Raw genomic sequence first — 10,260 nt, 5'->3', positions numbered from 1 at the left:
TCTATGTAACGAACCCACAAGGTCACCTCAGGCCTTGGCTGGGCATAGGCGACATCCTCCTCCCATTTGGCCATGAATAGGCTTGCCAAACTCGGGGTGTATTTAGCCCCCATAGCGACCCCTCTATCCTGGAGATAGAAGTAACCATCAAACCAGAAGAAGATGTGAGTAGATGCGTACTCTAACAACAACAACAACATAATAAAGTCAATCTACTCATGGGGTAGATTAGAAGCCTTATTCAAAAAAGACAACGCAGCATCCAAACCCAGCTGGTGTAGAATCACCTTATAGAGTTAAGTGACATTGGCCGTCACCAACCAAGTCCCCTCACGATGACATCCTGAGTGCCCCCCATGTATGAGGGCATTGTGCGCACCGAAGGTTGCAAAAAGAAGTCAATGTACTTGCCCACCCGGGAAGTGATGGAATCAATCCCACTAACTATGGGACATCCCGGGGGGGCAAGTAAGACTCTTTGGTAAATAGTATATTATCAGGATCCTAGGTGCCTTAGTCACTAGGAAGGCCCTTTCTGTTTTATTTAAAACATTCAAATTAAAACCCCTAGTGACAATTAACTCCAATGCACTCTTATACCCCTCACTGAGATTAGACGGCAAAGGGGTATAAGTGGCATCATCTTACAAAATACGGTACATTTCTTGTATATAATCATTGTGACAGACCTAGCTGGGACCGAGGCTCTTGGAGGGGACTGAATGCAAGCCTCTTGCCTTGCGATTATGGGCCCTCGCATTTGGGGGAACGGTACTCTTTGTGAGCTGTATGCCTGGGGGCCCCTGAGGTGGTGTTACTTGGATTCAGGTCCATGCCCCCCCCCCCCCCCCAAGACACACAGACTCTGGATATGTAAATGCCATGTTAGACTGAATCACACTATTGGGACACAAACTCTTAGATGCTAATATCATCACCTCCAGCCACCTGTCTGTGTCCTGTATAATGTAAATGAGTCTAGTCTGGCTTGACACAGATTCTAAAGAGTATTTCACCTATTGTTGTTTTGTTGTTTGTGCTAATTAACCTGCAATTGAATTGTTAGTGAGCTAGGAGCCGAAAAGTCTTATCCCTCAGTCAACTAGCCTGAGTGTTGATTTAGATAATTAACTCATGCTAATTAGGTTAGGTTTTAGTCTTCCTCTGTATTATAAATACTTGGCATTTTGGTTCTAATAAATGAGTCCATGTTAGCACTAAGCAAGTGTCGTCTTGTTTTGTGCTTGTGAGCGGTTGGAATATCTGATATCTATATTCAGGACTTAGGAAGCGGTATACTGACGGAAGCACTCAAGCGGAGTGTGGGGGATCGGTTCTGTCACAGTCATCTTTATTCAAGATGACTATACCCCCCCCTTTTATCCGCGGGATGGATAACCAAGCTCTTATTGGCACACAGAGAATCGATACCTAAATCAATATCTTTTTTGTTCCTAACAAGTTTAGAGTGGGGCAGTATGATTTGCTGTTGTGGTTACGCTATCCCTTTTGGATACATATCTGCATTTATAAGAGGACATTGATGTCTGCCTTGTTGGTATACTCGTATCGTATATAGACAACAGCAGTAGCAATTTCCCCCCAGATCTTCTCAAGCCTGTAAGAACAAGTAGAATGATCTTACTAGATACTGGTTAGTCTGAGCGGTATTGAATAGACTCCATGCTGACCAAGATGGTGGGTGTGCATGCAAGGGGCTGGGCGGGGGGTAGTGTACATGCCTCAAGTGGGTGGGACATGTGCACTCCCCCCCCCCCACTCCTGTGGATGCCCTCCCATTTACTGTTGTCATTTCCTGTGTTGTCATTTCCTGTGTTGTCATTTCGCATGGAGGAAGCGATTGGCTGTTTGAGCCATGACTTCCTGTTTGTCATTCCTTTTTCGTTGCCGATAAATAAAAACGAAGGGCTGTGCCCGTGAAGGCAGAGAGTCGAGCTGTGGACCTAAGGAGGTAAGAATGGTGGTCACGTCTGTGTTACTTGGGAAGAAATGGGAAACAGGGTCGTATTAATATCCATTATACCAAAAGGCTGAAAGTGACATGGATTCGCAGAGTATAGCGAGATTTCCACATCACCCGTCATCTGCTCACATACCGACTGCTTACAGTGTCTCACAAAAGTAAGTACACCCCTGACATTTGTGTAAATCTTTTCTTCTCTCTTTTCATGTGACAACACTGAAGAAATGACACTTGTCTACAATGTAAAGTAGTGAGTGTACAGCTTGTATAACAGTGTAAATTTCCTGTCCCCTCAAAATAACTCAACACGCAGCCATTAATGTCTAAACCGCTGGCAACAAAAGTCAAACACAAAGTGACACACACCACACATACACTTTGGGGACCTAATAAAGGGGGTCCAACCCGCTACAGCAAGGGGGATCTAATAAAGGGGGTCCAACCCGCTACTAGCAAGGGGACCTAATAAAGGGGGTCCAACCCGCTACTAGCAAGGAGGACCTAATAAAGGGGGTCCAACCCGCTACTAGCAAGGGGGACCTAATAAAGGGGGTCCAACCCGCTACTAGCAAGGGGGACCTAATAAAGAGGGTCCAACAGCTACTAGCAAGGGAGACCTAATACAGGGAGTCCAACCCACTACTAGCAAGGAGGATCTAATAAAGGGGGTCCAACAGCTACTAGCAAGGAGGATCTAATAAAGGGGGTCCAACCCACTACTAGCAAGGGAGACCTAATACAGGGGGTCCAACCCGCTACTAGCAAGGAGGATCTAATAAAGGGGCTCCAACAGCTACTAGCAAGGGAGACCTAATACAGGGGGTCCAACCCACTACTAGCAATGAGGATCTAATAAAGGGGGTCTAACCCACTACTAGCAAGGAGTACCTAATACGGGGGGTCCAACCCGCTACTAGCAATGAGGATCTAATAAAGGATCCAACTCGCTACTAGCAAGGGAGACCTAATACGGGGGTCCAACCTACTACAAGCAAGGAGGATCTAATAAAGGGGGTCCAACTCGCTACTAGCAAGGGAGACCTAATACGGGGGGTCCAACCCGCTACTAGCAAGGAGGATCTAATAAAGGGGGTCCAACAGCTACTAGCAAGGGAGACCTAATACGGGGGGTCCAACCTGCTACTAGCAAGGAGGATCTAATAAAGGGGGTCTAACCCACTAATAGCAAGGGAGACCTAATAAATTGGGCGGTGAATGGACATGTATCCCTAAACTATATGAAGTTTTCTTCAAATTTTTAATTCCGCTTTGTTGAAAGTAGATGGACATCAATGGGTCCTTATCTGTCCATTAAAAATCATGTTTCTTATTTTTTATTGAAAAATATTCAATAAAAAATGTTATTTATAAAAAATAATAATAATAATCCTCATTTTACATACCCCCCCCTTTATTCATTTCCTATATATCCACTTTGAAGTTACACCATGTATCTAGTTCATCGCCCTCCAAGGGTTGTATTATATATTTCCACCACTAGAGGTCAGCACCTCCCCTATAAGTCATGTGAATCCACTTAAGGACCCGCCCCTTTCTGGCAAATTTTCTTTACATGTAAAAATTTGTATTTGACGCCCCAAACATTTTATATATATATATTTTAGCAGAGACCCTAGAGAATAAAATGAGAATTGTTGCAATTTTTTATGTCATATGGTATTTGCGTAGATTTTTTTCCCAACGCAGTTTTTTGGAAAAAAAAATACACTTTAATGAATTTTAATGCAAAAAAAAAATACAATATATAACCCGATTTTTGTGGGTGAAATATAAAAGATGATGTTACGCTGAGTAAATAGATATCAAACTTGTCACTCTTTAAAAATGCGCACACTCGTGGAAATGGTGACAAACTACGATACAAAAAAATCTCCATAGGTGTTACTTTACCGTTTTTTTAAATTACTAAGAACCCACAAACATATGTACAATATACTGTATATTTTTTAGCAAAGACCCTAAAGAATAAAATGCCAATTGTTGCAATTTTTCTTGTCACATGGTATTTGCGTATTTTAAAACATAATTTTTGGGGAAAAAATACAATTGACTGAATTTTGATGCAAAAAAATACAATATTTAAAAATCACATGGTACTACAAAAAAAAAAAAAAAAATCACATGGTATTACAAATCAATGTTATTTGCACAGCGGAATAGAATAAAAAAGAATAGAATAAAAAAATAAAGGAATAGAATATAAAATAATGGAATAAAATAGAATAGAAGAGAATTTTAAAAATATTTTATTCTATTATTTCTATTTTATTCTTTTGTTTTCCAATCTACTCTTTTATATTCTATTATATTCCTTTATTTTCTATTTTATTCTCCTCTATTCTATAGTGTTCTTTTATTTTATTATTTAATTTACTGTTCTATTCTATCCTGTTTAGTCTATTCCATTATTTTATTTTCTATTTTATTTTATTCTGTTTATTCTATTCTAGTATTTTTTATTCTATTCTATAAAGCAGCCTGAGTAGGAATCATCCTCGTATTTTCCTTTTATATCTTTCTGTATTTATTACAATATATCTCCATTTTGAATTTGTATTAATTTTCAAATTCAATTCATTTGTTTCGTTATCATTTATTTTGGATCCGTTGAAATTTGTTGCTATTGTGATTTGGAAATTTGGATACATTCTGAATCTCCGAATAAAGAACATTCCGTGTGAATTTCTATTGGTAATGAAATGAATGTCTATTGGACCCGTGATCTCTCCTCTGTCCTCCATGGCAGCCAGTCATAGAGATCTGTGCGATCGGCCGATTCCCGGACTGTGCCGGCCGATTCCTGGACTGTGCCGGCCGATTCCTGGACTGTGCCGGCCGATTCCTGGACTGTGCCGGACTGAACCCAGAAGTGAGGAGATTTGCTCCCGGCTTCATTCATCATAGAGGGGTTTGTAGAATGGATGTTCCTCCATCTCCTCTGTGGGCAGACGACCATTTCCAGCAGTCCCGGGGCTCCTTGGTGGAAGAGGAGAGCCTGTGAACGGAGGCTGGTGGAGGTCGTATGTATACGGCCTAAGGATAGAAAGTGGTTAATCCACCCCCCCCCACCAGTTTTGCACCTCTGTCTGTTTAACGAGCACTAGAGATGAAACTAGGGATGAGCCGAACACCCCCCTGTTCGGTTCGCACCAGAACCTGCGAACAGACCTAAACTTCGTGTGAATTTTAGAACCCTATTAAAGTCTATGGGACTCGAACGTTCACAATCTAAAATGCTAATTTTAAAGGGTAATATGCAAGTTACTGTCCTAAAAAGTGTTTGGGGACCCGGGTCCTGCCCCAGGGGACATGGATCAATGCAAAAAAAAGTTTTAAAAACGCCCGTTTTTTCAGGAGCAGCGATTTTAATAATGATTAAAGTGAAACAATAAAAGTGTAATATTCCTTTAAATTTCGTAGCTGGGGGGTATCTATAGTATGCCTGTGAAGGGGCGCATGTTTCTGGTGCTTAGAACTGTCCCTGCACAAAGTGTCATTTGTGCAGGAAAAAAAGTCTTTTAAAATCACTTGCGGCTAAATTGTCGGGTCTCCGTAATACAGAGAACACTCAATGAGTGTTCTCTGTATTAGCCGACAATTCATTCATTCATTGATAAAAAAAAAAAAAAAGCGTGGGGGTTCCCCTAAATTCAATTACCAGGCCCTTCAGGTCTGACATGGATATTAAGGGGAAGCCCGTGTCAAATTAAAAAAAAAATTTACGTGGGGGTCCCCCTAAATATCCATAACCAGACCCTTCAGGTCTGATATGGATATTAAGGGGAACCCCGCATCAAATTAAAAAAAAAATTGACGTGAGGGTCCCCCTAAAAATCCATACTAGACCCTTTATCCGAGCACGCAACCTGGCAGCCCGCAGGAAAAGAGGGGGGGACGAGAGAGCGGCCCCCCCTCCCTCCTGAACCGTACCAGGCCACATACCCTCAACATTGGGAGGATGCTTTGGGGGCCTGTGACCCCTCAAAGCACCTTGTCCTCATGTTGATGAGGACAAGGGCCTCATCCTCACAACCCTGGCCATTGGTTGTGAGGGTCTGCGGGCGGGGGGCTTATCAGAATCTGGAAGCCCCCTTTAACAAGGGGACCCCCAGATCCCGGCCCCCCCCTGTTTGAAATGGTAAGGGGGTACAAAAGTACCCCTACCATTTCACAAAGAAAGTGTCAAAATGGTTAAATAAGACAAACACACTTTTGAAAAATTCCTTTATTAAAAATGAAAAAAACAAAAAAAAGATTCCAGCGGTGCTAATCCACTCTTGCTATCCAGCGACAGATCTCCGGGGTCCAGCGATGGATGATCATATCCAGCGACGGGGGATCTCTCAGTCCAGCGCTGTCCATACATCCTTCTTCTGTCTCCACTCCGGAGACACTGCAGAGATCCCAGCGCTGACGTTTCTTATATTAGGAGGGCGGGGCCACCTGTCACCTGACCCCACCCCTCTGACGCTGGTGAAGGGAGCCAGGGGTTCCCCAGTGACGTGTGGGTGACCCCGCCCCCTCTGATGTAACGGAAACCTGCGTTACATCAGAGGGGGCGGGGTCACCCATATGTCACTGGGGAACCCCTGGCTTCCCTCTCCAGCGTCAGAGGGGCGGGGTCAGGTGACGGGTGGCCCTGCCCTCCTAATATAAGAAACGTCAGCGCTGGGATCTCTGCAGTGTCTGCGGAGTGGAGACAGAAGAAGGATGTATGGACAGCGCTGGACTGAGCGATCCCCCGTCGCTGGATATGATCATCCATCGCTGGACCCCGGAGATCTGTCGCTGGATAGCAAGAGTGGATTAGCACCGCTGGAATCTTTTTTTTTTTTTTTTTTTTTTTAATAAAGGAATTTTTCAAAAGTGTGTTTGTCTTATTTAACCATTTTGACACTTTCTTTGTGAAATGGTAGGGGTACTTTTGTACCCCCTTACCATTTCAAACAGGGGGGGCCAGGATCTGGGGGTCCCCTTGTTAAAGGGGGCTTCCAGATTCTGATAAGCCCCCCGCCTGCAGACCCTCACAACCAACGGCCAGGGTTGTGAGGATGAGGCCCTTGTCCTTATCAACATGGGGACAAGGTGCTTTGAGGGGTCACAGACCCCCAAAGCATCCTCCCAATGTTGAGGGTATGTGGCTTGGTACGGTTCAGGAGGGAGGGGGGGCCGCTCTCTTGTCCCCCCTCTTTTCCTGCAGCCTGCCAGGTTGCGTGCTCGGATAAAGGGTCTGATATGGTTTTTTAGGGGGACCCCCACGTCAAATTTTTTTTTTAATTTGATGCGGGGTTCCCCTTAATATCCATATCAGACCTGAAGGGTCTGGTTATGGATATTTAGGGGGAACCCCACGTCAATTTTTTTTTAAATTTGACACGGGCTTCCCCTTAATATCCATGTCAGACCTGAAGGGCCTGGTAATTGAATTTAGGGGAACCCCCACGCTTTTTTTTTTTTTTTATCAATGAATGAATGAATTGTCGGCTAATACAGAGAACACTCATTGAGTGTTCTCTGTATTACGGAGACCCGACAATTTAGCCGCAAGTGATTTTAAAAGACTTTTTTTCCTGCATAAATGACACTTTGTGCAGGGACAGTTCTAAGCACCAGAAACATGTGCCCCTTCACAGGCATACTATAGACACCCCCCAGCTACGAAATTTAAAGGAATATTACACTTTTATTGTTTCACTTTAATCATTATTAAAATCACTGCTCCTGAAAAAACGGCAGTTTTTAAAACTTTTTTTGCATTGATCCATGTCTCCTGGGGCAGGACCCGGGTCCCCAAACACTTTTTAGGACAGTAACTTGCATATTACCGTTTAAAATGAGCACTTTAGATTTCTCCCATAGACTTGTATAGGGTGTTCCGGCTTTTCGAATTTGCTGCGAACAGCCCAAATTGTTCACTGTTCGCTGAACAGGCCAACAGGCAATGTTCGAGTAGAACATGAGTTCGACTCGAACTCGAAGCTCATCCCTAGATGAAAGCTAGGAGCAGAATTCATGACCAACTGTTCATACTGTCCATGTCCATAATGATGGTCATGGTGTTCATGTTCACCAATTCATCACATGGATCTTCTTAGCAAAATTTCCCACCAAGAAAAGTTCATTGGGAAATGTTCTGTTTTCAGTCACTTCCTGGTCTTTGCATTTCAGAATAGATGGGGGATCTATAACTGAGGAAAAAGTCTCTGAATCACCTTATCGACGTTGGGCACTAAAGACATATTGTATCTTCTCAATATATCATCGGGAATGAGGCCTTCTGAGGTGATGTTCCTCATTTTATATCTACAGTGGAAGGTGATGGCCATACCTGGTTCTAGATTCACCCAATTTCTGTTGTGTTTGAGAGCTGAGTGGATGGAGGTCTGAAATACGTCCCTGGGGTTCACAATCATTTTGCGGCCATTAAAGAACTTCCAATCAATAGGTTCTCGAAAGCTGTGACGGAGAATATTGACCCCGGGAACGTGAGACCACAGGTCAAATCCAGAGATGGTGACTGAATTCGGGAAGACGTGATTCTCAATGCAGAAGACACTTGTATCTGGGTGTTTATTCTGGAGATTCTCCATCAGGGATGACCAGTCCCAGTCCTTGACTGGAAGAATAATTTCATCAATGTCATTGAGGAGAACAAACTTACTTTTGTACATGTTCCTGTATAGACAATCATTTAGGGCTGCAGTTTGTCCAAAATATCCAATCTCAGCATTGAGTCCTTCGGAATATCGCCATTCTGTTGTTGTCTGGAGATGGTGGTCTATTGGCCATGGCACCACCTCTAGAGTTCCTTCATCAATGTAATGATGTAACACCTTATCTACATCCTGGGAACAGTTGGTTTTATAGATGGTGACTCTGGAGGCCCCCAGAATCTTGTACATCTCAATACTCTGGATCACCTGGAGGACATTGCTGTAGTTTCCAAACAAAGTAGAAATACAGACGGTGAAATTGGAGGAGATTGGTTGTGGTGGACGGTTCCTGACTTCAAACAAGAGCCTCTGACTTGTGTTTGTGGTGACAGTTGAAGAGAAAGATATATAAGTGTAATGACACCCGGAAGGTTCTGAACATAGAAGATCTGCTGTTCCATACGGGAACCCGAATCTGTCACTGTGAAGATCTATTTCTGCCCTCACAAAGACATTCTGATTGGAGGAACAATGGAAGATACAGTAGAGTTCCTTCACAGATACATGGAGGATGGCGATGACCCGGACTGATTGGCCAAGTCTAGGTTCATAATACGGGGAGATGATAAATTTTCGACGATCCAGAGCTGTAATGGTGTCTGTGGCAATGGGAAGTCCATGAGATCTCATCTTCGGATATCTGATTTCTACGTAGTAGGAGAAAGAAATGACAACAACGCAAATAAATATGGATGTTGTGTAGAATATGACTCTTTTATATGTCCACATTCTGGTCTCCTCAGGTGATCACAGCTGTAAGAAGATAAGAAAGAGAAAGTAAGGGCAGAAAATAAGTTCAGTGAGGTTTAAAATCTGTCATCTCGAATTTAGTGAAATTGTCATTGTACTCAAGTCCCATCAGTCTCTGTACTAGAGGAGCTTACACTCTAATATCCCAACATTACACACTATTATCCGCTTGCCTCATGTAGGAGTATGGCAGCAAAGCAGATCTCCTGCGAGGGATCACGTATCTATAACGTGGCCCAGCACTTCCAGGTAAGGGGCGCGCGCGCCCGCGGCCGCCGTGGCGGCTATAATTGGTCACAGTACAAGCTGATCTTCAGGTGCCGGCACCCACTGATTGACTGCCGGCACCCACTGATCAATGAGGAAGAGCTCTGTAAATGTAGAGCTCCGTCCTGTCAGAGGTTCTGGTTTTTGTTCCCCTGCAAAACATATCCCTTAGTAAAAACACTTCATCGTGAATTCACCAAGTACTGATAGGCACACTTTTTAACCCCTTGATCACCCCTAGATGTTAACTCCTTCCCAGCTAGTGTCATTAGTACAGTGACAGTACATATGTAGCACCCTCTAGTGTGTGCTACTAGAGGTGAGAGTAGGCAAACTATAGTCTGGCCCAGGGATAAGCCTGAGCCATGGAATCTGGGTCAGGGTTATTAGAGTTCAGGGCTGGATGACTCATCATCCTGGCAGCTCTCTGGTGCCTCCTTCCGTTTCTAGAATGTTTGAGAACATTCTAAAAAATAGTGGGTGGAGGCCAGGAGGGGATGCCTTGAATATTTAGGGGCCCTTAGC

General features: G+C 43.6%; 1 protein-coding gene across 1 annotated transcript in view; it reads right to left on the bottom strand.

Moving 5' to 3' along the window:
• Nucleotides 1-7,841: 7,841 nt before the first annotated feature.
• The window catches only part of LOC143976240 (beta-1,4-galactosyltransferase galt-1-like), a 32,811-nt gene continuing 30,392 nt past the window's right edge, over nucleotides 7,842-10,260 (bottom strand). The window contains exon 2 of the mRNA XM_077478651.1: nucleotides 7,842-9,471. Within this exon, the coding sequence (XP_077334777.1) occupies nucleotides 8,188-9,447 (1,260 nt within the window). The 5' untranslated portion in view covers nucleotides 9,448-9,471 and the 3' untranslated portion in view covers nucleotides 7,842-8,187. The remainder of the gene's footprint in view (nucleotides 9,472-10,260) is intronic.

The sequence above is a fragment of the Lithobates pipiens genome, unplaced genomic scaffold (assembly GCF_037356315.1).
Source record: "Lithobates pipiens isolate NorthernLeopardFrog02 unplaced genomic scaffold, aLitPip1_a1.2 Scaffold_13, whole genome shotgun sequence".
NCBI classification, from domain to species: Eukaryota; Metazoa; Chordata; class Amphibia; order Anura; family Ranidae; genus Lithobates; species Lithobates pipiens.
The sequence above is the reverse complement of the archived record's forward strand: the minus strand, read 5'-3'. Positions and strand labels throughout refer to the sequence as shown.